The sequence below is a fragment of the Falco punctatus genome, assembly GCF_963210335.1.
Source record: "Falco punctatus genome assembly, chromosome: 13".
NCBI lineage: Eukaryota > Metazoa > Chordata > Aves > Falconiformes > Falconidae > Falco > Falco punctatus.
The window spans coordinates 8,686,360-8,713,061 of record NC_137593.1 but is presented as its reverse complement, the minus strand read 5'-3'; the positions used below and the strand labels follow the sequence as shown (position 1 = coordinate 8,713,061).

At 46.5% G+C, this 26,702-nt stretch overlaps 1 protein-coding gene across 6 annotated transcripts in view; it reads right to left on the bottom strand.

Moving 5' to 3' along the window:
* The window catches only part of LOC308072740 (calcium-activated potassium channel subunit beta-2), a 161,533-nt gene that overhangs the window by 40,539 nt on the left and 94,292 nt on the right, over positions 1-26,702 (bottom strand). The window contains exons 1-2 of one of the 6 annotated variants that reach the window (XM_080410040.1): positions 12,332-13,649; positions 10,041-10,190 (exon numbers count right to left, since the gene is read on the bottom strand). The exons of 4 other annotated variants lie outside the window; for them this stretch is intronic. In XM_080410040.1, coding sequence (XP_080266166.1) covers positions 10,041-10,190; positions 12,332-12,405 — 224 coding nt within the window. In that variant the 5' untranslated portion in view covers positions 12,406-13,649. Of the gene's footprint in view, positions 1-10,040; positions 10,191-12,331; positions 13,650-26,702 lie in introns of those variants that run through there. One more of the 6 variants, XM_080410041.1, reaches the window with a different exon arrangement.

The following is a 26,702-nucleotide window of genomic DNA, read 5'->3' as shown; positions in this document are numbered from 1 at the left end:
TTAGATCATGCTGATTTTGTCAGCAAGGTCATTTTAACACCCATGCTTAATCCAAAATCTAGTCTGATATTTGTTTAGGAGATTTGAGTAATCTCTTTAAGAGAATTAACAAGTGCTGGAGCCCTAAAGAACAATCTTCTTTCAGCTCTGTCTGGAGCAGAAGGATTTGAGGTCAAAGCTAGGTGAAGGGGTTTTTAAGGCAGTCTGGAAAAAAAGGAAATTCTCTTTGGAGCCAGTCATGTTATGGAGAATGGAGACACAAGGCCTGCAAATTATTTTAAGTTGTTTTTTGGGTTTGGTTGTCTGGATGCCCTGGAGGCAACCCGTGATGTGCTACGGTACAGTATTGATAGCGTGATATGCAGAGGGGCTTACTCCGACAGCTTTTCCCCTCTGAGCCATGTACACCTCCAGTCAGTGGTCAAACAACATGTGAACATGTTGCTGCCTTTTTCCAGCATCGCTGTATGCTGCCTTTTGGCCCTTTGTGATAGAGTGCTGGCCGTGGAGCTGAGTGATGGGCACTAACTGCTAGTTAAGGGAGCAGATGGGAAAATTCAGTGAAACAAAGTCACTGATGTTCAAAAGCCAAGCTGTTAAATCTTCAGAAAGTCTTAGTTCAGAAACCAGTCATCTTTTTAAAAAAAATTATTAGAAAAATAATCAGTGGATATAAAGTCAAATGTTCACTGGAGGCTCTTGGGCTATATTTTGGGAAGGGCTTTGAGGAACTGGCTTTGAGTCCTTGCATCCGAAGCTACTCTGTGTTCTGTTTGTTGGATGGTTCTAAAATTGACCATTTCTACATGTTCTCATCTGAGAATACGTGGTTCACATTGCATAAGATTAGCCCTTCTCTCGCAGATCCACCCAAGAAAATAACAAACACCCCACAAAAGCAGCGTTCCCACGAGACTCCTATCATGTCAGGCAGAACAGTCACCTAGGAGCTTGTGGCATTGTTGTACTATTAACCTTTACAGCCTTTTCCTTCCCAGAAGGCTGATGAATTTTTATCTAGATCCAGAAACAAGAAAAAATGTCCTGGCCCGCGGGGGCAGATGCTCGGATGCTCCTCTCAGGCACCCTGCTGTTTCACAGCTGGCAGCAACAGATAAATTTGTCAGTTGACTGAGCCAAGGTTCACCAGATGCAATCACATCCCACTTAGAGGGAATGGTGGACTACTGCAGCCTCAAGAGTAGATGCAGGTTTGGGTATTAACTCATTTCAGCTTCCAAGCTTGGACTAAAAGAAAATTTGGAGGAACATAACGGGGAATCCTGAGGCCAAATACCCCAAACGTAAGAGCACATAATGCAGCAGCTGCAGGTGGAAGGGTGAAATAACTCACTTAGCAAAGTTTTAGAGTGAACTTTGGTATCCAAGTTCTAAGGAGGTTGTTAACCTTGTGTGGCTGATAAATAGCAACAGCAATGATTTTACTGGAAAAACAAGCAAACCTCCTGTCAGACCAGTGAGAAGCAATATTAAATCTCATTCTTCTACACTTGAGAGACATTTACATAGAGATCTATTAATGGTTTGATATTTGAAGAAACGGCAGCTTATACAAGCAAATGGAAGCACCTAACATAGCATATAGGTTATCTCCTTGGCAAGGCCTATAAAATCAAAGTTAAAAGAGGTATGGTGAGTGTTGGCTAAAGCAACACAATATTTACAGAAAAGACAGTAAGGAATATGGTAAATATGAAAGAAATTGTTGATAATTTCAACACCTCCTTGGCAGATCCTCTGTAGGACTGTGAAGGACCCTTGTCTTTAAGTCATCTGCTGCATTTGTTGAGATCTACCTTTAAATCATGTCCCAGCTTCTTCCCTGTCTGGTAGCTGCTTCAGAGGAGGGATGTGGTCAGAGGTGGGAAGAGGACATTGCGAGACTGCCTGGCCTTGGGGCTCCAATGGTACCAAAACCAAAAGCCCAACTGTAATGCAGGTCCTGACATGTCTCCTTTAAAATGAATGATAAGGACTTGCTGCAAGGCAGCCTGGCTGAAGGAAACAGGCATATATCCAAGGGCCTGTGTAAGTGTGGCCGCCAAAACCACTGCTTAAGTCACTCAAAGATACGGTGAGCCAGCCGAGCTGGCCCGCCGGGGTGGGTGCCCTGGCGTGAGAGGCAGCGCTCCAGCAGACGGTCAGCTGGGGCACCCGTGCTGAATGCAAGCCCTCGAAGGTTAAATACTTGTCTCGGCACTTGCAAACTTCCATAATAAGAAAGCTTTGAAAGAAAGCAGCCATCTGCTTCAGGAAAGGCATCGTGCAACAATCTGCTTGCATCGCTTACCGAAGCAGTGAGACAGGGAATCAAAGAAGACGGGACCAGGCAGCCTAAACGCTGACTACGCTTTCAAGCTCCATGGCAGGAGCTCAGCTCTGCCCATGTTTTCATGGTGATCTACATTCACAAAATTGCCCCCACCTAGCATCCTCATGAGACATCCCTAAACGTCCCAACAGGAGACCGGAGCCAGAGGTCACAGCACTGAAATGCCCACGTGCCAGGTCCCTGGCTGGGGGCTCTGGCAGGGGCCAACCAGCAGCTCCCACCAGCGATGCCTCAGATTTCTCTTTTTCTGATGATTACAAAACCGTCTGATGGCAAAATGAAGAAAGACGCAGTCCAGCTCCTACTGCATGGGAAAATGAAATGAGCCCTCAGCCAGGGGAAGAGGAGAGGAAGGAGGCATGCGGCATTTCCAGCTTTCTCAGTGCCGTGTGGGAGCAGCCGTAAGAAATGACCCTCATTGTTTAAGCCCTTAACACTTAGATACTTTCTTCTATTAACGCCAGATGGAAAATCTTGAGGTCTGAAAGTGTAGTGGCCATACCTTACAAGCAGGCACACAGATTATGCAAGTCATTGAATGCTCATTTCTACAATTCAGTACACCTTGACGCACCATTTGCTTCAGCAGAAACGCTACCAGCTCCCTGGGATCCACTCCAGATCTATTCCAGGCTAATGCCGAACAGGTATTGCCCAAAGTAAGGGATCTGTGAGGTTGCTAACGAAAAACACAGGGGTGAGAAATACCAGCTGCTGCTGCCCAGCTCAAAGGTTTGACTCGAATTTCAAGAAGGAACAGAACTGGACTCGATTCAGACTCCTGGTCATTGTATCTTCTCGTGGTCAGCCAGAAGAGCTCTGGGCCGTGCTGGAGATCTACAAGGCTCTGAGAGCTCAACTAGGCTTTTGAATGATTATCCAGATGGAGCCTTAAGTACAAGTATGTCATATCTCTTAACATTAATGAAAGCTTTGTAATGGATCTCTGTAGTATTCACACTTCATAACAGCCAAAACCACCTGGTTCTATATCAAACTTATCACTATTTGTAGAAACAGAATCAAGACATAAACCCCCTGAAACAAAAAAAAAAAAAAAAAAAAAAGAAACAAGAGGCACTTCTTTGGTGGCTTCTCAGAGACAAGGTGCACAAGGCTTTACATCATTTACAGGTGGGGAGCATATGTAAGTGTCATACGGGCATCACATTCACATACAGCACATTTCTGTATGTAAGCACACCCTACCGGTTTGGTAAAAGTTAATAACCATGTCTTTCTCTTTTTTCAACCATCACATCTCCAAACTGAAACCTACTGCTACCACTAGTGCAACACACAACTCACGCAAACATCTATTTCTGGTGATAGTTTCAGAAGTGACTAGGCATTTAGAAACTCAGGCTTTGGCTGTATCATGTGAGGGGAACTAGAAAGCACTGATATTCAGAGTATTCTGTCACCAAGACATTTTTGACATGACATATCTTAATGTTATACCCTAACATTGGTGGGACCTGTAACAGTGTGTGGAAAAAACAGTGGTTTTATTTTCCCTATGTATATTTGAAAGGTTAGATATAATTATTAATATACAGCATGCTGCTACCAGAAAAAGTATTAATATAGATCTGCTACTGCTAGTGGCTGTTATTATTAGCTGCTGCTACTAATGTATATTTTCATAGGTGAGTGGAAGTACACAATATAGGCATTCCTTAGCAAGTTTTTGCAGTTTGCTCTCCAGCCATGACTCACACCTTACTCTGAGAAGCAAAACCCAAGTGACCCAGCTGCAGCGAGCACACAGGCATCACCCAGGCACTTTCCTTAGCAACAGGAGCCACACAACAACATCCCAAACTTCTGCCTCCTGCTCACTGTCCCTTGAAGTTGTTGCTCAGTAAGTGTGTGCTAAGCCTCTTACCTGAATTTCAGATGCAAAAATCAATGGATCACAAAAAAACCCCAAACCTTTTGCTTGCAAGCAAGTTAACTTTAGCTACTATCCTGACTTCAGGCTTAATAGGAAAAATAGCTTCCCCACCCCCCATGTTATTGCCAAATGCTGTCTGGGCTCGTAAACAAGACAGTTGTAGGTCCACAGCTGACCCCAATTGTCATCAGGGATCAGGTGAAGTTAATTGAACTATGGCAACTCAGGGCAAATAACCCAGGGTGTGCTGGGTGTCTGTGGGTTCCAGGTGTTGATGATCAAGGCCAGATTAAGCACAGATGAATAGTTCACCCAGTGACAGTAGTGAGGTGTTTTCTGGATGGTTCTGTGGTGTTTCTTGCTGAGACATTTTGAAGGAGACTACTTTTTGGAGCTGTTGGGCTGAGGAATGTGGAGCTGTTTGGGGAGAGATGCTTGCAAGCAAGTAGAAAAGTGTTGTTTGCGCATCCAAGGTATTGTGCCTGGTAGTCTGAAGTGTTTTTTTTTTTTTTTTTTCTTCATTTGAGTGTTGATTCTTGAACTGTCTTTACTCCTTATATTGTAGCTTTCTGGGGTGAAGTATGTATTGTGGTACTGCATCAAGATGCCAATTTTTTTGTGTTCATTGTGATCTGCATTAAAGTTCAGTAAGGCTGAATGTATGTGCTTTCCTCCCTAGGCAGGCTTGTAGTCATGGAAGAGCTATGCAGAAATGAGTGTATTGATTTATGTCTATCATTGTTTGATAAGAGCAGATGGGGGTCCTGGTGTTTTATTTTAGCTGATGGACTGTACTAAGCATAGCCTGGCTCTGCTGCTACGATGTGTGAGTTAGCTTTGATGCAGCCAAGTCACTCCTGCAATATTGTAGAAGGTGGAGCAGAGCCAGCTTTATAAGCAATAATTACAGAATGATATTATTTAGGCTAAAATGAATCAATATTTGGAAAATTCCACGCTTATTATTAAGAACTTTCCTGAGGGAGGCTGGTTGGTGCTGCCTGTACCAGATGGGTGGTGGGCTAGGAGCATGAGGCAGCTCAAGGGCTCCTGCGGCCACCAAGGGGTGATGCTGGGGGCACATGAGAGTGCAGCCAGAAGGGGCATGTGGGCACCAGGTATCTCAAGTTAGGGAAACAAGACATGAGGAATAGAGCTCTGCTGCAATGTTGCAAAGGGGACAAGTGCTAGTGGTGACCTGCTGGGTGGTGGGAGAGAATGAGGTGCAGAGTGAGCATGGCACAGCTGCAGGTTTCAGTTAAAGGTGGAGGAGGAAAGGCAGACTTGGAGATGGTGTAAAATGATAGAGATCTGAGCTCTGGGGGAGCTTGTCCCTGATAGCCCTTGATGGTGATCCTGTTCCCACCTGGGGACCACCATGAGGCTGCATGACCTGCTTTTCCAGGGCTGCTAGCTCCTGCTGGCATCAGAAGCACGAGGCCCTGGCTGTGTTATGCTGACTCGTGTCCTGTAAAGCTGACAGCCATAATGGATGATAGTCCGTATTTCTGTAGTATCTTCTTCAGGTCACTTAATAGCATGTCATTGGCAACGTTGAGGGCTGGGTTTCTTGAAGAATAAAGTTTGGCCATGGCCCTACAACATGGACTCCCAGTCTTTAGTGCTTAAGATCAGGGGTGAGGGCCTTGCTTTCCCTTCCTGCTGACTACCTCCCCCAAAAAAACCACCTTTCCTTACAGCTTATGCTGTATAGCCAGGACTGCCTAGAGGGTCTTTAGGGATGTTAACTGCTCAACCCGAGCAGCTAGCTGGTCTTGGCTTGATGCTCAGACGCTGAAGCCACCTCCTAGTTGAACAAGCGTACATGTTCTAATCGGCGTTATTGGTGGGAGCAGCTGCCTGTAGTACCAGGCAGCAGAGCTAATGACACCACCAGAGGAGTTCTGGGCTAGACTATAGCAATAACTTATTAAATATCTCTGAGAGGGCCAGCTTTGCTAGTTTTGGAGGAATTACAAAGAATTGAGAAATAAATGAGTCTTCTTTGTGTCCTTGGTCCATTGCACAGGCCAGGACTCCTCTAGTTATTTGTGGGCTGAATCTGTTATTGACTGTTGTATTCCTTGGCATGAACTGAAATTTCAGCCTCCAGGTTTGTGGCCATTAACCATGGTGAAAATAAGTGATGCATTTGTCTCACTTGATGAGTTTGCCTGTGGAAGCTGCAGATGGCTTGATTGACTGCGGCTGGGTACTTGTACCAGGTGCCTAGAGAAATGGCCAATCTGGAATGGGTGCGTGCTTGGGTGATGTGATGGGCCCTCCTGCAGATGCTGGGCACTTGGCTGGGAGCAGTGCTCCAAAACAGCTGTGGCTTTCTGGTGCTCTGATGAAATCTGCTGCCCCTGGGTTGAGAGTGTGGTTGTAAGGATAAAAAGGGGATGCACCTGATCCTTTATGGTGGATTCTGCTAGAGCTGTTCTACTTGGACTTTGCCTTGCTTAACCTCTAATGTTAGTCACTTGCTGGTCTTTTTGATTCAGCAACGTAAACCAAAATGGTCGTGATTTCTGCCGCAAGAGTAAGGATGCGAGCTGAAGCTTTCAAGCACCTTATGAGTATGCAAGGGAGACTAATGCACTTGAGGCTGTCACTACTTTAAATCCTTGAGTGTGGGCCTGAGTGGAGTTTGAACAAGCTGTGTGCTTATGCAATTAAAGTGAAGCTGTGCTGCTTCTGGAGCGCTTAGAGTCCTTGATAGGGATTCAGACAGGTCAGCTAACTGCTGTGTGGTCATCTATTTAATCCCCAAATGGGGAGAAATTGGCACCTGTGCTGTGTGGAGGAGGCAGTGGGTTTCTGTCTCGGGCTGTGTAACTGCAGGCTTGGATCCTGAGCAGTGATTGCCATTTCAGCAGCACCTGTGCTCTTATTTTGCTGGTGGTGTTGCTTATTTTTATGGATCAGGAGGCTGCAATCAATTCCAAAAATACCAAGAGTACAGTTTGAGCCATGAGATCAGGAGTGGATGTGCACTTTGGAGAAAGCACTGAAGAAAAAATATTTTGAAAAGAGTATCAATTTTATAATCACTGCAAAGGATTGACACAACAAGGGACTTCTTTTTTTCACAGAGTGAAATGGAAAATCTGAAAACAGATTCTGGAAATTTTGATTCCTTGTTTTCCATCAACTTGTGTTTGGGAGCAAACACACACCTTCCTTCCCTGCTTTTGCCTTCTGCAGACAAGGCAGAGCTGTGGCTGGGAACGGAGCTGTGCTGTGGCTTTAAGACCACAGTGATACAGAAGAACAGTGATGGAAGGCTTTGGTGGATGCTCCTATGGAGATATGAAATGATTAATCTGTAGGCATTTGAGAATGCTTATGACTTAGCTTTTGGTCTTGTATCTGTTATTTTAGTTGTGGGGCTGTTAATATCTTGTAATGCACATCAGGTCATATCTTAATGATTAAAAAGGGTCTGTTTTATCTGTGACTAGTGAGAAATGCAATTATTTTTAGCGTAACTTCTGTACCAGTCAGAAGTGGTATTAAATGGGTTTAATAACTTAGCTGGAGGTTTGTTCTGAGGCATTGAAAGTGCATCGTCCCTCAGACCAGCATGTTAGTGCAGCTCTGGAGCTGGTGTGAGGGCAATGCAGAGGGGCAGGGGCCCTGGAGGCCAGGAGATGGAGGGCAAGGTGGTGGGGGTAAGACCGCTTACAGTATCAGGTGTAGTATCTTAGCCTGAGGACAGCTGGGGAGGTAGAATCTAATGGGTCAGAAGTCTAATAAGGGTGACAGAGCTGGGGGACATTGAAGGATGGGGAGGGGAGAGGGCCAGAGAACGGGCTGAGGGGGAAGGAAAGGTCTTTTCCTTTCACACAAAGACCTTGTGCTGACAGAAAATCCCATGCAAGAGCAGCCTTAGCGTCCTAGTGCTGACCTGCTGACTGCTGGGAGGCAGCCCGCAGTGCTGAGACCCAGCGGGTCTGCTGGCAGCAGCGGGATTCTTCCCATCATGGCCCCACATCTCAAACTTCCAGTGCTTCTCAAAACCACGCAGCTTCACTCAGACCTACTTAAGTGTGAATTAGTGGAGGCAGACTTTGGTTTTAAGCAGAACAAACCCATCAGTGAGCATGTGGGTAGGATGTAGATGGGCTTAAGTTATTTCTGAAACTTTTCATTCATTTCTCCCTTGTATGAGACTTATTTTGTCTCCTCACCAGCCTTTACGCATCAGCAGCAGAGTTAAGACTTGGAAACAGAGTAAAAAATGAACAGTTTTCCAAGCTTGTCACATTCTCTAGTGTGAAGGGCTGCTGTTCAATTCAAACCCAGTACAGAAGCTAATTGCTGAGAAACAGTGGGATCTTTCAAAGCTCTAATTAAAGGCAATTTAAAATCTCCACTGATATTAGCAAAAGCATAAAACTGCTGCTGGACACATACCAGTTAGAAAGACCAGCTTACTGAGGGGTGCAGCTGACCTGTTTTAGAAGTGGACATGGCTGTGCTGGGCAAATTGGGAGTTAAACTGGCAAATATTGTATAGAAATTTGTCCTGGTACCCCTCCTGCACACCCCTGGCAGTGCAGCTGGGAAATGACACTTGTGAGCACTAAGTGGCAGGTCATGTGCTTGTGCTGGAGGGCGAGCGTGGTGCTGAGCGAAGCCAATTGATCTGGACTCAGCCCAGCAAAGAGCATAGACGTGTGCATGAAGCACAGGGGTAACAAGCATCTGTGGGGCTGTATCAGCGGTACAGATTTTCAGTTCTGCACTGGAGAATCTTTACCTAAATGATAATGAAGTAGTTTTTTGCCTGACTCCATACTTCCACGTTCATTTCTCATGAAACACTTACTGAAATGGCATTGCCTCATACTTTTGTTAATGACCGAATATCCCACCCCACAGTGTTTACCTGCACGTGGGCACATAGAAGTGAGCCCCTGCCTGCATGGGAGCTGGAGGGAGTTCTGCCTCAGAGTTCAACTGGCACTAAAACTATTACTGTGAAAGTGCATTTCTACAGTTGCACTGTAATATTTTTTGCTCTAGACCTCTAGTTAAATGCGTGTTCAAGTCTAGGATTAAGCCACCTGGCAGTAAATTAATGGTCCATAGTGTAGCTACTGCTGTGATGCTTCTCTTCCATTAAGAGAGGCAATGCTGCTTTAAGTGGCTTATATGCCCAGAATAATGGTGCTCGTGGCTTGCACCTGCATAGGAGAAGATGCTTGTTGCATTTAAACAAGATTACATGAGTCAAAAGGCATTGCTCAGCCCAAGAGGCACTGCAGAGCTGCAGTGTCCCAAAGGGAGACTCTCGTGGGAGTGGAGGCTTCTGGCATGTCCCTCTGTGCATTGTGCCTGGGGGGGGGCGCGTTTCATGTAGACCCCTTCACTGATTAGGGTCTGCTCTCTCTGCCTGCCCTTCGCCTGGAGGGGTATTACAAGCATCAATACTTCTGTGTTTGTAGCCTCTGAACAAGCATGCAAAACCCAGGAGACTCCTTTGCTGCCACTGCCCCTCTGCTGGCACAACATGCAGCACCCGGTTATTCATGAGCTTATCTACCAAATAATCCTTAAATATCAAGGGGACAAATGTTGGGTCATTCTGGACACACACATGCAATGCTCCAGCCTGCTGGGCTGCCTCTGGGCTTTTGAACAGCAGCCTGGAAGGCAAGGTTCAATACTGGCATTGGGTCTCCCCAGTACCCTGCCACTTGGCATGCAAAGTAGCACAGGGAGGGGGTGACTTCTCCGGCTTCTTTATAAGAAAGAGTAGAAAGGGAAATAAGAGACATTTACCAGCTTTGAAGGTGGGAAGGGTGCTGAGGCCTTCTGCTTTCTTTTCCCATTGCTGTGTTCCTTGTCCCTCTTGGGCCCCATGTTGCAAATCCTATGCTCCCATCTGAAGAGCACTGGCTGTGGGCTCCCTCCAGAGCCTGTTGATGCAATCTGGGTCATTCAGAGAAGGTTGTCAGGAAGGATTCTGTGCCTCCCCGCTGTGCTGGCACTGAGCTTTGCCTTCCAGAGCATGTGAGGGGCCAGGCTGGTCCTGAGTCCTCCTCCCAAAGCTGGCTTGCTCAACCCACTGCAGCCTTGGGACTCCCAGGGCGTCCCCTGGAGCGAGCAGCTGAGGTAAGGGGGATCATGCTGGGGACACAGGGAGACACCCTGTGGGATCTGCCTAAGCCCCTTTTTTGGGTGAGGAGAAGTCAATGGCTGGAGCTAGCGCAGAGCATCCCTGTGAAGTAAAAACCCATCTGCCCTGCCCAGGGGCTGCTGGTGAATAAGGGGATTTCTAGCAAGGCAACAAAGCCCTCCTGGGGGATTTCTTCAATTGGGACTGAGTGGATTATGACAGAGCTAATCTGTATGGTTGTTTCATAAGTTTCCTCAGTGCCTGGATTCTGAGCTCAGCAACGGACTCTATATGCGCCAAGAATAATTGATTTCTCAAACACCATATAAGAATATGTGCATGCAGAGGTCTGGAGCAAATTACATCAGTTTCTTTGTATTTCAACTTTATCTGTATCAAAATCTCTCCCTGTTTCAACACAAGTTTAGTACTGAGGGACCAGATTTGCTGCCAAGCATATGGCTTGGTGGAGTCCACCCTTTACCTGGCAGTTCATATTCCTCTTGAATCCCCACCTCTTTCCTTGACTTTATTCTCCTTATTACGCAGGCAAATGCTTGTGGCAACAAACCTTAAACTCAAAAGCCAGTGTTTAGACCACTGTCAACCTCTTACTTATTTGCTGCTGTCAGTGTTCACAAGCAAAGAGAGAATGCAGGTGTTGTCCAGCCCAGGGACCACACTGTACAGGGGCTGTGCTGCCCTTAGTCCCCGTGTCGAGGCCAGCTTTGCTGCATAGCCAAAGTCACGTGAGCGGTGCATTTTCAAGGCTTTCCAGACCAATAGTTACTGCAAAGTGGCGGAACTGAGGACTTAAGTTCCTATCTGGACACTTTTTCTGTTTGGCTGCAGTTTTTTATCCAAATTATTTAAATGCTCGCTGCCTCAGTTTCTCCACGGGTAAATCCCTAACCTGCCTGTTTGCTGTTCTTGGATTAAAAGCACTCTGTAAGATCTGCTTCATGTTGTAGCAACTGCTGTTTGTACACATTTGGAAAAACAAACTCCGAGTGCTTCCTGGGGAATATGGATATCCCAAATCAGCCCAAGGCTGGAATAACAGCACTGTTGTGGCATAGTGTGGTTTGTAAGCTGAGGAGTCCGTGGAAGTTTGTGCTTTGCCTGTGGGAAGTTTGTGTGCAGTTACAGCTTTCTCAGCCCTTCCCTGTTTTAAATGCAAACATATAAATGACTTCAACTTCACCCTAAAGTGAATAAAGATCATAAATATGAAGTCAAACAAGACCAAATAGCCCATTAAGTGCATGAATGCTGGCAGCCTGTTTTAATTTGCTGCTACTACATCTTTAATTTGCCTGGCACAGCTGGGAAGGGCAGCAAGTGAATGCTGTACGAGCCCCTGTATGAAGCTGGAGGGGGACGGACAGTGAGTTACCCACTGGCTGTGAGCCATGGCTTGGAAATTCCTGACAATTTTTTTTGCAGTGCCAAAAGCAGCTTGCTGTCAGCAAGTGTTTCTTGCACCCCTTCCCTACCCCATATGCTGTTTTCAGTCTCTATTGCAGCATTCTGGAGTATTTTTGCTTTCTAAATAAGGCCCGGTAATAAGTGGTCCTCCCATGATAACATCACAATATGCATCACTAAAATGTTACTGTAAGCCTCTAGCTTCAGCCCACAAATGCTACCGACAGCTAATTAATTTCTGAGATGAGCAAGTGTAATTTATATCTCAAAACAGCACTTGAAACTGTTTGCTTATAAGATGCCCTTCACTCAAATCCTTGGTTAAAGCCTGGCTTGTGCCAGCCTCTTGTCGGACACAATCGCTCTAGGAAAATCCTTTTCCAGGGTGCAGTAAAGCCTGAATTTGCTCTAATATATGTTTTAATCTTCACTCCCTGATACTTCACAGCAGCCCATCTAAGCTCTCGGCACTGTCCCAAACACCTCAGCGCATCCTGCAGCTTCCCCCGGTAAGGATCAGGTTTACCTTAGTAGCAGCGGAGCAGCAGCACCCAAAACGGAGATTTCAATGGGATCTGACAGGGAGATTTTCCCTCTCATCTACATACTTCTGTAGTTTCCACCTTTGGGAAAACAGCCTATCTACAAGCAGGAGTTTTCCATATATCTTGTCTCTTGATGTCTCCAAATATTTCTCGCTGCTCTTGCAGTTCCCAGGCAGTTTTAATTACTTTGTTTTTAAATGCAGGTGAAGCACCAGGGTTCAGTAATTATTCAGAAACAAGCCGCCAGAAGGAAGTGGGTGCAAAGACCATCTGAATCCAGTCAGCCCAAAAAAGCGGAGCTTTTTCTTGTCAAACTTTGTTTCATGCAGCTCCTTGTTATTCCCACCTTCATAAAATCTCTTCTTCTCATCTGCTGTCTGTGTATCCCTGGCTGCCTGGGCTCCTCCGGGGCATGATGGCCATCCCCACGAGGGCAGGATGCTTGGCACGGGGTCAGTGCCTTTGCTGTCATTTGGTGAAATTCATCTGTCTCACCCGCTCCTCAAAAGAAAACTGCAGGAGTCTGGCAGGAAAGCGGGCTCAGGGTTGGGGCAGTCCCAGTATTGCGCTGCGCCCGTGGCCAGCACACGGATCGGCAGCACCTCGCCAGGCTGTGCAACCTTTACTTTCCAAAATGCCAGGGCTGTGCAGAAGCAGGCACGCAGCTCTTTCTCCAGTGCTCACTCTTCCCTGCGTATCCTTGCACGTGCCGGTGTGAAATCAGGGGCTTCCCAGCCTTCCCCTCAGTCACCTCCATCGGACCACTTTGTCCTTGGGTGGTATTTGCTTTTCTGAGTCAAGAGTGTGCTGGAGAGACGCTCCCATTCATCTCCGGCTGCTCACTGATTTCCCACACTGTGTGCTTGCTATTTGTTCCTATGGCAAAAATAAAAGCTGCTTTTGCTGGCGTGGTCCATGGCTGGTTGTGATAGGATCTTTTTCCCCCTGTTTAAAATGTAAGGTCTCACGAATTAAGAAGCTACAGCCTGTCTAGATCTTATACCAGTCAGTGTCTGATTCATCAGAGAATCTCCTTGGTAACTAGCTGTTCCTCTCTGATGATTTGCTACAAAAAAGCTCTCTCAATTTAAAGATAAAATACAGTGAAAGCAGAAGGGGAGCTGTACCATATAGGTACCTTATACAGAAACATATGGCTTGTGTGCATGCAGCTGTACTGGCTATTTTCTGGTGTGTGTGGGAAGCATCCTCTCTGTGAGACAGCATGGTATCATCCCATGGATGGGAAATGTGCCCCAGCTGCACTATCTCTGCTAGAAATGTGTTTGTGTTTTTTTTTTTTTTTTTTTTTCTCTCCAGGGCCAGTAACCCTGTCTGCAGGGTAAATAATTCCACAGGTGAAGATGTTGTTGGCATCTAACAAGGGGTTCAGCAGTTCATGCTTTAATAAGCCTGATTTCTGGCCTTGTATGGGACTGATCACCAATTACAAAGATTCAGAGAGAGGGTGACTTTCTGCAGGAGATGTGCCTGGTCTGCTTGATGTCGCCTCGCAACCCTCCTGCTCTGGTAATGAGCCCCCACTGCGTGACCTCTCTTCACCCTGTGGCAAAGCACTGCCTGTGCTCTGGTGGCTGCTTGAGTTGCTGAAGATCTGTTTGTTTGTTTTAGTGGTTGGTTTTTTTCCCTGGAACAAGCATTGCTGAAAAAGTTGATCCGAGGGAGGCTAAGAATGTTCTGTGTTTCAAATAGCTGGTAATGACATTCAAAAATCAGTGTAAGTGAAACGTTTGACCTGTGAATGCCCAAGGCTAGGCAGCTCTGTGGTGAGAGCTGCCTGGAGTTAGAGGGATAAGGCGAAGGTACGGGGCTAGAAATCTGTTTGTTGCGCGTGTCCTGGGTACCCACAGCCAGAGAGCTCTGACTCCCTGTACAAGTGCTGCTGTGTGGGGGCCTCTGTGCTGCTGAGCCCACCAGGGTGGAGCAGAGGACAGGCAACTGTAAATGAGTGCAGCTGAGCTGCTTTCAATTCTTTTTACTAGATAAAGTAGGAATTGAGAATCATTCCTCGATTTCTCTTGCAAAACCCTTCCAGCAGCCTTCAGGTGACTCTTGGTAGCAGCCAGCAGAGGTCTGTCCCTCTGTTAGCTGAAGGATCCCTTTGAGGCTGGAGTAGGGCAAGTCCACAGCCAGGATGCTGGGCAAGGTACCTTCCTCGCTGTATTTCCTCAGTGGCCTTATATGCCTCCTGTCCTGTGACACTAATTCCTCTGAATTAATACAACAAACAGCAACATAATGCCAGATCCATGATGTGTCTGTTTTCCCTGCCTCTGGCTTTGAGCTTATTGTCAAAGCTCACCCAGCAGCAGCAGGGCTATCGCATGCTGTGGGTGTTGGCAATTTGGGACAAAATCTTTGTTCCTATAAAGTGTTATGGCATCTCTAATGTCTGGGCAGGATAGACCCAGGATTGTGCTCCCTGCTTGGGATCCAGCCAGTGGAAGGAGGTCAGGTCCAACAGCACTGGTGCCTGGTGTTGGGGTGTCTAGTATCTGGTGCTGTTCTGTGACCATGGTGTGGCTGAAGCCACCAGGCTGGGAAAAGCAGGCTTGGTTTTGTTTGCCCAGGGGTAGCAGGAGCTGCATCTGCCCCAGGTGAGTGCCAGGGCAGAGCCTGGGTGCCATGTGCTACTGCGTGACTCTCCTGGAGCAGGGGACGCTCCCTCAGAGCCTGCACTGTGGAGGCAGCGAGCAAACCTGAGGGTGGTCTGTTTACCCTCGCTGGAGCTCTGGAGTAGCCAGACGGGCAGATATCAATTTTTGTTATATGTTTTAATCATGCTGTTGTGACTTGGAGCTTGGCATGGGGAGAAGTGGGATAGCATCAAAACCTGCTTGTTCCTCACCCCCGACCTGGTTCCTGCAGCCATCAGCTGGTTCCCCTGCATGCGCCTGCAGATAACGTCTCCCCGGCTGCATCACTGCCTGCCTTGGGCAGCTTTGGTTACAAATTTGTATTTATTTAAAAAAAGACACCAAACCTTATGTACAGTGTTTTACTGTTTCTATCTCCTTTGCAATGTGCTTCTATTTTTGGAGACAGAGCAAAGTGGCTGTGGCTATTTATAGCAGCAGAAGGTGTGTGGATCCCACAGCCTGGGGTGGGCACAGGGCTGCCTGCCTGAAGGTGGTGCGGTTGTGCCCTGCAGTTGGAGGGGAATTTTTTTTTTTTTTTTTGCTTTTCTATGACTCTTCCATTTTATTTCAATTGCTGGTCTAATCCTAAATCAGATTTGAACTTGAAGAAATGTTAGTGGCAGTAAGAAAAAAAAAAAAAAAAAACAACACCAAAACTGACAACAAAAACCCTGAATGAAATGTGTACAGCCTTGGCAAGTATTCTTTATGAATTGGATTTCTGGAAACAAAAGCTTCGTTGCTGTAAAACAGTGAGCCTGCTACACTCTCAGTAGTACAAAAGGGTTACGTTTGTGTTAAGAAGATACAGGCTTACTGTTTTTAGTCTGTTCCTGTAGCATCAGGAATGTTTAATGTGATAATGAATGTAATTGAGGAACTGAAAATACAGAAAATTGCAACATTTTCAGGGGTGATAATGATTACAACTATAGTGCTGCTGAATGGTTGGGGGGGTGGGTACAGGTGTGGGTAAAAGCAGACTCTGATCCCAAGTGTGAATGATCCCATGTCCTGTCACACTCCATGGGAAGGCCCCAGGCAGCTCCAGCGCAGCCCTGGCACCGGGGGCTGGACCCTCCCGGGTGCTGGTGGGATGTGCCCACCCCGGGATGGCTCTGCTGCGAGGGCACAGGGAGGAGGAGCTGCTGCCTTCTCCCCCGAAAGCAGAGGTCTCAGGAGGGACAGTGTCCCCTCTGGGGTCTGGTGGGAAGCAGGACATCCAGAAGCAAGCCTGGCTGTGGAATTTGGCAGCTACGTTTGTTTGAGTAGGTCTTTACTGAGTGTTTGCAAACCTTGATAGGTTCACAATTTGACCAGTTTTGCAGCTTTTTTTCCCCCCAAAAATAGCAAAAGGGACACTTCTGACACCAAAACCCTCCTGCCAAATTCCCAGCCCCTCCTCCTAAGTACAGGGTTGCTAAAGCTTTTCAATTAAATGCTTCAGAGCCTTTAACACGGACAAAACGTGGCATTTTGTCTCCAGCCCACTGCTCGGAAACTGTGAAGCTGTTCTGTGAAGCTTCCCCCCCACCCCACCCCTGCCAAAATAGTCTGCAGCAGGCGCCCACCATGAATATTTTCAGCCCAAATTCTATGGAAAACGTAAGCAGCAAACTCATCGGAGGGCCTGCCAGCTATAGGTGGGGTCACCTATAGAACTTTGGCCACTGCTCACACGAGCCCTGTCCCACGCAGCTCCTGCTCTGGCTCTGGGAGGCTGCGGGTTGCCACGTACCAAATTCGACTGCTCCTGTACCTCCAGGCAACTTCACTGCTAATTTTAGTCCCTCTGCGATACAGTGGGGTGTTTTTTTATTTGTTTGCTGGTGATTTACTGTGTGCGTTAGTCCACAGCAGAGCTGGCAGGGAGGAAGGTGATTCTGCTGTGGCCACTGCCCCCGGGGCAACAGGGTTGAGTGTGGGGTGGGTGGGCTTCTGTTCGAGCTGCTGGGCATCAGCCTGGTGGTGATGGGTGAGAAGAAATGTCTGGGACCTAGGGGAGATTGAATATATTTTAGATGCAGCCTCTGAAACCACTGAATTCAGAACAAGCCTGAAAGAAATGACAGCCTGCAAGGGTGCAGTTGGGTTTGTGTTCAGCCCTCTCCAATTTTAATTTGTTGCTCTTAGAGGAGGGAAACTTTCTCCATTAGAAAAATTGCCTTGTTCTAGCGGTTTTCTAATAAATTATGGCTTCAGAGAGCAAAAGTCATTTGGTGCCCTCCCTTTCGAGGAGAGCTGACGAAGGTCCCCTCGCATGCTGGGATACGCTCCTGGCTGGCGGTGCTGGGGGCAGTGCCCGGTGCTGCTCCGTGGGGCTTTCTTCCTTTTGCTATGGTCTTGCACAGACGGCTACACAGCAGCTAGGTTTGTCCATTAAACCGACTCCCTTTAGCACATGCAATCAGTTGTGCCATGAGTTCCATTTAAGCCCACCGCAATCAGAGGGTACTTTGCTGAGGGGAAAAGACCGCAGGCAGGGCGGAAGGTACGGCTGCGGTGATGCATCGGCTGCGGTGTTCATGCTCATAATGCAATTGCTTACATTACAAAGCAATTATCAGGGCTTAAAATTCCAATAGCATTTTGAAGGCGTATATGCCTAGGGGTTTTCCATTTGCAGAGATGTTTCTTTTATTGTGCCTCCTTGCCTAATAACTTCACCATTTTAAACACATTGAGGTGGTTTAGAAACCTATTTGTGATCTTTGTTGAAAAACAAAGGCAATCCTGCCAGCTCCACACAGAATACGTGCTCTGTTGCAAGCTGCTCCTAAGGCCTGATTTAGGTTTTGTGCAGGTTTAATGAGGTAAAACCCCTATACAGTGTTTCCTGCCCCCTGCCTTAATTTTTGGCAGCACATCCTTCAGCTGGGGCAGAGCGCTTTGGTGTTCTCTCCATCACTGTGAAAGCACCAGCTTTTCTCAATCTGTCCACCCTCCCAGGAGCAGCAGTCGGTCTCTCTTGCAGTAAATTTTCACCCCAAATACACATCATTCCCACAGCCCGTTCCTGATGCTCTGCAGACAGGCTGGTATAGGCTGTGGGAAGGGGGAATTTTTTCCATCAGCTGTTGAAGAGGAAGTTTGCTGGTATTTTGAGGTGGTGCCCTGTTGGACAGCAGGGTGCTGGGGCAGGCTCTGGGCAGCTCTGGAGTCCAGCCCAGAAGAACTGAACTGGGACCTACTGGAGGAGATGATTCAGGCACCCCCTTCATGTTTAGCAAGGGAAAGGCTTTCTGCAGAGGGTGGTGTCCAAACTTGATTCAGCACCTCCTGGGAGTGCTACAGTTCCCTTAAACAGTATCAACAGACTATCACACAACTGTTTATAGTGTGCAAAATGCGTAAGAAACCGCATGAGTAATTTCCATAGTAACCATCATCATAACCTTCCTATGTAGGGATTCAAATGCCTAAGAACGATGCATAATTGATAGTTGCATGTACATATGTGTCCTTGCATAAAGCATGCATTCTTCTGGCAGCCAGCATTTTGTTTCTGGTCTTCCACTGCTTGCCTTATAAGCACTCACAAAACCTTGATTACTTGTGTGTAATACCCTTGCGCTAGACATATGCTTCCGTAATGTCTTAAGGTTATGTGGAATTCTATTTGCAATCCCTTTTATAAATAATAATACAAAACACTTGCTGCTAAATCTGGCTGTCAGCGAGCAAATGCCAGGAACCAAAAATTATTATTATTACTATTATTTGCACTATTCCAAAATCCATTCATTTGCTTGTCGCGGTGTTAGGTAATGAACGCTCTGCAGCAAGGTCACAATTCCGTTTTACATCAAATAACTATCTTTTCTCATGTATGATACATGAAGCATATTTCTTGCTTAGGGCATGATGTTTTATTAAAATTATTTTCCTTTGTTCTTTCTTACAGATTGTCTATTATGACTCTAAAGATTGCCTGCATGACATCTCTTTTTAAATTCTATGCGTAATTATACAAAACAAATTCATCTGATGCTACATTAATAAACCTTTCATCACTTTCTTTGAACGGGGACACACACTGCTATTATTTACCAGACAACATGGATTTATCTAAGCTTCATGGAATTTTTCAGTCACTGACACATGTATCAGATAGGGGCAGAGCAATGATGGAAATAATGTGAAGGCAGACTGTTCAGTTCAAGCTGAAAAGACTAATGGAAGCAGTAAAAATAGTAGAGATATGAAAGCAAGGACTACTGAAATATCTGAGATGGGAACTTGCAGGAAAGGTTCACTGCAGCTGCAGACGTGCCTTGCTGAGTGTCAGCCTGGGTTAATTTGCAAGGTGACAGATGTCTTGGGAATGGGCAAATGCTGAAGAAAAGAGATGGTGTCCCTTGGCCATGTCTGTGCATGGAGCTGAGCTGCTCTCAGGTGTCCTTGGAGCATCACTGATTCACTGCAGTTGTGGCTTTGCTTGTTTTTGTGGATGATTATGCAATCCTACACCTGAAGTTTTTTTAATTTACCAAGAATGCAAAAATCCTCAACCTGCTCCTGGCAGCACAAATACAGTTTTAACTGACTGACCGACTCTACACTGCTGGATCTTTTTCATCCACTTCAGCTGGTCTTGCCTCAACCCCCAGCTCTTCCTTTGAGCCCAATTTTCCCTCAGTTGGTTGTAACATTCTCTTGCTGGGCTTCTAAGTGTTCCTGCCAGCCACCTTGCCCAGGTGTCTCTGGTTCCACCAAGCCTGCTCCTAAATACCCACCCATGTTACCCTGAGATGTGACTTCACTGTCTTCTCGCTGTGACTGGAGGACTCTCCAGGATGTCCCCAGCTCTCGTAGCATGCACCACACAAGGACGGATGAGCAAAGTGGTCCCCACACCCTAAGTTTGACTCTCAGTTCGCAGGAGGTAAGTGCTGCTGTTACCATTTTGTGGCTAGAAAACCTACTGGGTGTCAGATATTAAGTGTACGGCTCAAGGTCACAGTGTGTATCTTGGAAATCACTTGATAAACACTTCATTCTCAGCAAAGGATGTGCTTTGGGCTGTGATCTTATCCTATAACAAAAGCTATGTTCCTCCTTTAATTCTAGTCCAGTGGTGTATGTTGCTCACAATAATAGGAAAAAGATCATTAACTTTGCCTTCTGATATATGTTTTTAATTTCTTTATTCATAATGAGTTCATTGCTGCAGTGGCAGGAATGAAATATGTGAGACTACTGGAATTTCTTTGCAGTTCAGCATTAATTAATGTCCACTTCTTACACAGCGTTAACAATAACATGCCTAATCTTTCAGAGGCCTTTGTGAGAAATTCTTTGTTCTTTTCTAGTCGGCAAGAAGCGAGATTTGCATTTTAGCCTCTTGTTTAAAACAGCTTCTTAAAGGCTTTGAAGTGTTGTGTGTTGTAGGAGAGTTGAATGTAACATCCTCGTTGACTGACCCTGCACCATGTAATTGGGATTCCAGTCGATCTGCTCGCCTTGTCCTTCTCTGCACCGACTGGCAAACATGAAGAGACACTTCATTTCCACAGAGGCCATGATAAACTTCTTATTAGAACAATGGCTCTGTCAGCCTTTATTCCTTTCTTTTTCCAGCAGAGTTTTAGTTAAATACACTGTGTCACCCACTGTCGCTGAGGCTCTTTGCCACTGCTGGGGTGGGGTGGACTCCCAGGTCTGTGAGGTGCTTTTTCTCACCTGTCTGTTGCAATAAGTGTGCTGCAAGTGATGTTGGTCTCTGGCTCTCTGGAGGGTTAGACATGAAATGGAGTAAAACTGGCCATGCAGTGGTAAAAATGACACTAAAATCAAGTTGCAATTTCTCTATACTGTGAGACTTGCCTTATAATACCATCTCCAGGTTAAACCTGTTTCTTCACAGGTCAAGGGGGATGGATTTAGTGGTCTGAAACACCGATATTTTTTTTTTTCAGCACACCTTGGTGCTGCTCTGGGTGTGCAGAGAGTGTGCAGAGCTCCTCAGCCCTGCCTGGGGGAAAGGAGGGCTGGGGCTGGGGAAATCCTGACCTGGGGATCTCAGTAGAGCCTGGGGAATAGCCAGGCTGATGGGTTGTGGCTTATAAGCATTGTGCAGCCCTCTGCACTTGATCTCTCCAGGTCACCAGCAGGATTAGGTAGACTTCAGGCCTTCAGCACCACGCTAAATGTCTCTGTTGTGAGGATTAAAGGAGTAATTTGCTGTCAGAGGTCAAAGGCTGTTGCACTCTCCCTTCCTGACCCTTTAAAGCATGGTCTAGTGTGTCCTTTTTCAGTGTGGACAGAGCAGAGAACTTCATTAATGCACTGAAATTATGTGGATTTAAAAGAGAAATGGCTTTACCTTTTCTGAGCACCCTGTAAGGCTGTGTGGGAGTGGGGTGATGTTGCATGGCAAACTTGAGAATTTCTGGGTGACCTTGTTACTAAAAGCTTCATCTTGCTGCACCAGGGAATACCACTGAACTTGTGCATGAACTCTTAATTTTTGCTGTTCCTAGGCTGCTGGATGAGTAGCTGTGGAAAACAATGGGTTTGAGCACAATTTCACTCCTAGGTGCAATTTTCCACTGGTTGGGTTTTATTTTTAAAAGCAGGAAATCTGGTCATCTATGCAGGGCAGATCCTCCTCCCCGGGGCCATGTGGGAGTTGGAAGCTTGTGTTCTCTGGGGTCTGCATGTTGCCTGTCTGTCCCCTTCCATGCCTGGATGGGCTGCTGGGGCTCTGAGCACCCTGTTGTGCACAGCAGGCAGTGCCCTGTGTATGACATGCCTCCTAGGGCAGCATGAATTGCCAGGGTGGCTCTGACCCCTCTCCAAGGGGGACAGCCAAAATATCACTGCCAGCTGGAATGTGCTGGCATGTATTGCAGGGGGTTGGACTGGTTTCATGTAATAAGCCCCTTCTGCCCTAACTACACACACCACCACCCCCCAGCTAAACTGTTTTCCATCGCTGCAAAAAAGGGTATATGATGTAGCAGGAGAGCGCTGAGGGAGCTTATGGGCTTCACCAGCTTCCTCTGCTGCTGGCACCACGCGGTCCTCCCTGGACAGCCCTCTGGCTCCCCGGACCCGAGCTAGAACGAGAGAGCGCTGCCTCACCGTGCTAGACTACGAATGATGCCAGCATTAGGGCAGATTGCAGGAGGTGGGGGATTTGGGGGAGGGTTCAAAGCTATCCCTGGCTGGACCTGGCTGTCTGCTCCTGCCTGAAGCCACCATCTCAGAACTCTGCATGCCACCAAGGGAGCTCTCTTGGACCTCCCTGGATCAGGCAATGGAGAGAACCAGCTGTGGACCAGCCTGTGTGAGGGCAGGGTGGGTTGCTCATTTGCTACAGTTTTCCCTGTCAAGGCTTATGCTCTGCATGCTTAGGATGGCATTCCCAAAAGCTCTTGCCATGGCCGAGGTCAGACACACCCTGTGTCCAAGGGCAGCTTGGGCATGAGACAGCTTCATGGTGTGCAGGGTGCTAGAGGAACCTTGCTCCTCACAGTGTCCCCATGGTCATCTCTGATGCCTTGCTGTGTGCATTGTGTGCATCTGAACTTGAGCAGTGGCTTTGCTGGCTGGGACAGATGCAGCTGTTGGGAGTCCCTCGCCCTAGCAAGAGTTCTCTCTTTGCTTTTCAGCTTTCCAGCCCTGCTTTGCTCCAGGTTGGAGCTTGCCCAGTGCTTGTGCAAAGCAGCAATTGCAAAGCCAAGTTTTGGGGAAGCTGTGGGCTGGGAATGCAGAGGCACTCAGAGCTCTCCTGCACTGGGGATGCCCAAGAGGCACCACGTCTGGCTGCTGGGCCCCAGGAGAGCAGCCAGGGCAAACTGCTCCTTTCATATCTTTGCACTGTCACATCGGAAAGGAAATTGGAAGTGACAGCTACTGCAGTTTCCCATCCTAGCTCACCAGGGCTTGGTGCTCGTTGTTACAGCCAAGCCTGCCATCTCCTGACCCAGCAGCCTCAGTGGGAAAATTCAGAGGGCGGGATGCTGGATCCTGCTTTGCATACTTCCCATTAGTAAAGTTTCTTCCTTTTTGTTTTTGTGTCTAATTTGGAACATGTGTAGATTTTGGTTAAAAAACACTAACAATGAAGAACCCCAATTACTGCACCCCAAGGACAATGGCATCAGCTTCCCCATACTGCATCTAACTTTTATTGGGGCTGGGGAGGGGCTAAACGCAAACTCCAGCAGTGGTACTGGCTCTTCAGTAGTTATATCATCTTGTTTCTAAATGTGCTTTGCAGAAAAAAACCCCTGCTTTAAAGCTCCACTGAGAAATGTAGCCCTGATTTAATAAAATGCTGGATTTCAAAAGCTCCCATTTACATTTGTCTATGTTGAGTTTTGTATGCAGAAGTTTATACAAAGAAATTGCTAAAATTCCCAATGAATTTGGTTATCAGAGAGGCCTTTCTAATAAAGAAAATATCTGCCAGCTCTACTGACGTATTTCTTACTGGGGCGATTTTTCATTGAGTCTAGAGTAGATGTTCTGTGATAAATTGTTAGTACTGTCACTCTTGGTCTTAATGGCATGAATAGCCATTTAGCTTGCAAAACAGAGCCATTTAGTGGCTTGTGGGTTTTGGCATCATGCTCAAGTGTTCTCCAGCCTTTCCTGTCTTTTGCCAATCTCTCTAATTCACTAACTTTTTTTATAATGCAAGAGAGGCTCCTGCAATGTATCTCTTAACCTGTGCTGCTCAGACTCTTACAATGGATGCTGCCTACTTTCAGTGCAGGATGTGATCACTGCTGCAATTTACCTGGCTGTGTTATCAAAGAAGCATGGATGGAGTTAACACTTCATTTTTAGAGCATCTCTAAGGCTTGTTTTGTATCTTTCCCTTTCAAAAGCTTTTGGATCACACTTCCTCTCTGGCTTTTGCAGCCAGTTGTTGCTCTGGACCAAACAGAAGCCTTAGAGATAATCCATGCTCTGTATTTTTTTGCACAAACTATGGCAAGTTTGTTCATTACAGGGGCTGCTGCTGCTTGCTGAGCCAGTGCTAGCTAGATGCGTATCCCTTGGGCATCACAGTCTGTCTCGTTGAGGACCCACAGCCCCAGGCTGTGAGTCCACAGCTGCACTGTTTGCTTGCTATCAGATGTTTGCTTACTATCATGATGGCAATGAGCTTGTTTCCCTGTCTGGGCTTGAAGTCACCACTGTTATACAGGGAGTGTACCCTGCAAATGGGGACAACTGGGAATCTGGACACAGCCAGCCCGTGCCTGGTCTCTGGGACTCATGCTCACGCTCCTTCCTTGCTGCACAGTAGCAAGTGGTGGGAGGTTCTTTCTTTATTTCTTCTGTTAAAGTATCTGTTGCTGATCTTATATGTCAACACACTCTGGTGGCTGCAGAACACAATATCTTAATGAGTTGTTTAGCACCTGTGGAGGTCTCAACAGAAACAAACAAAAAAGAGTAAATGTTGTGCAGTTTAGGGAGACCTGTGTAACAGCTTTATCTAATACTGACCTTGCGAGAAGTCCTTGGATGAAGTGAACTTGCTCTTATTGCTAGCAGAGAAAATAAAGTTGAAGTAGTTTAAACCAGCTGTGCACCTGGTCATTGTATCTAACGCTGTAAAAGCTGCTGTGGAGGCACAGGCTAAAATGGCTATTCATCTTTGATCCCTCAGCAATATGAGCCTCGCTAGTAATCTCCAAGATTAAGGTTAGAGAGAGCTCAAATTTTACCTACAGTTTGCTAAACCCTGTTTACAAAATCTTTCAGTTCAAAGAGAAAAGTACTGCCCAGGCAGCATTATGGGGGTCTCCACTCCTTCACTGTGCCCCTTCTGGGCTCTCAGGTGTGAGCACGTGGTGCCTCGGGCGTCTGAGTGTGCAGTGCTGCGGGTGCTGTACCCAGCACCTGGTGTTCCCAGGGGAGAGGGTACCCCATATTTACCAAACTGCCGGTCCCGGGGGAGCAGAGATGGAGCCAGATGGGCTTTGAGAGAGTAAAACTAAGTTGGAGGAATATACTGTCCTCCAAGACTGGGGTTGTGGTTTCAGTGTCAGCTGGCTGTGTGGCGAGAGGCACTTCGAGCTTCCAGGTGGTTTTAATTACACCGCCTCTGTAGAGGAGGGTGTGAAACACAACTACACAAATAAAAACAGCAGTTGAGCTGCTAGGATGCCTGGCTGCAGGCTCTGAGCTTCCAAACCAGCATATGTCCCAGCCCCTGTTTCTAGGTTCTCTGTGTATAAATAGATGTCTTATTAAAAGCAATTAATGAGAAGGGTTTCAAATGTCAAGGCAGAAAGCTACAGAGGCCAGGAGCCAGCTTGTCTCTGGTTGTCTTGGGCCAAGCCTGGGCTTGCTCCCCGGGCTTCGCTGGAGTGGCACTGGGTTTGCTCTGGGAGAACAGTGTGCCTGATCATCAAGAGAAAACAGCTTTCAGACTGCAAAGCAGAACTGGGTGAATTTTGTGGTTTGCTTGCCAAAGTCTTCTTTTTGAGTGTCTGCTTTGTTCTCATGTATGATGATGAGAAAGGATGAATTTGGTAAAGGTTGGAGTGCTTCAGTGATGGATGGAAAACTGTGTTGGTATTTTTTTCCCTCTCAGCTTGTAGTAGTAACACTATGTATCTGTTCAGCAGTTTCTTAGGAAACTGTTTGCATCCCTTCCTGCAGTACTTGGTACTCTGGGTATCTCAGACTGCAGGAAATGTTTACTCTGTCTTGTTTATCCTTCCCCCAATAATGCACAGGCACAAAAGACAATTTGGAAATGCTTCTGCCATTTGACTGACAATAGTAATCTTTGCTTTGAGTTTTGGCAAAAGGTTCATGGTCCCCAGAATGCCTTTCTGTTAACTCTCATTTCATTTGCATGACTAAACAGTGGTTCTGCATCACTTGTTACAAAAGGTTTGCAGAGCTCCAAATGTGTTTCATTGCTGGAAAAAAATCCAGCAGTTAATGAAGCTTCTATGTATGGTTAAATTGCTTTAAATTAAAAATCTCAATAACACAATTTCTTTTATCCCTTCAAAAGTTGCCTTAGGCAATAGGAGGTGGTAAGGCTTCGAGCTCCATAAGAATCTGGGTGTGGATGGTGGAAACAATGAAGGATGTCTTAATTTATAAAATAATCCTAGTTACTGTCAGCACAATAATGTGAAACACGGATGATTCACTGCTGGAACTTGCTGCCACATCGAATGTATTGTCATGAATTATTTAGTGAATCTAATTGAATGTTAATTTTGCTGTTGGAGATAAGTAGCTATTGAGTTTAGTCTGAAAAATCAATTTATATATGTCATAGTACTGATATCCCTTGGAATGTGCTTGGGAACATCCATAGTGCTGCCTCCTTCATGCTGTGGTTTTATGCTCTTCTGTTGGTACCAGTTTGGCCTGGGATGTCCAGCAGCCCTGAGCTCCCTGATGTTTTACCTGTGGGAGGTTGTAAATCTTCCTGGATTTCCAGGGTCAGGGGACATCTTGAACACCTTCTCTTTTCTGGAGCACTTGTAACGTTTTTTGGGCAGAACATTTTGGACAGAAACACCTAGTTCACTGAGCAGCGCAGAAGGGCTTGAGTTTGTGCCGTGCGGCCGGCAGGACTCGCAGCGGAGATGCTGTGGATCTGCTGAGCCACAGTGGAAGAGAGCCAGGATGTAATAAAGCTGGAAAGTAGCTCCGCAATGGAAGCTAGGAAACAGCGTAAAGAGGTTGTGTAGGCTAAGAA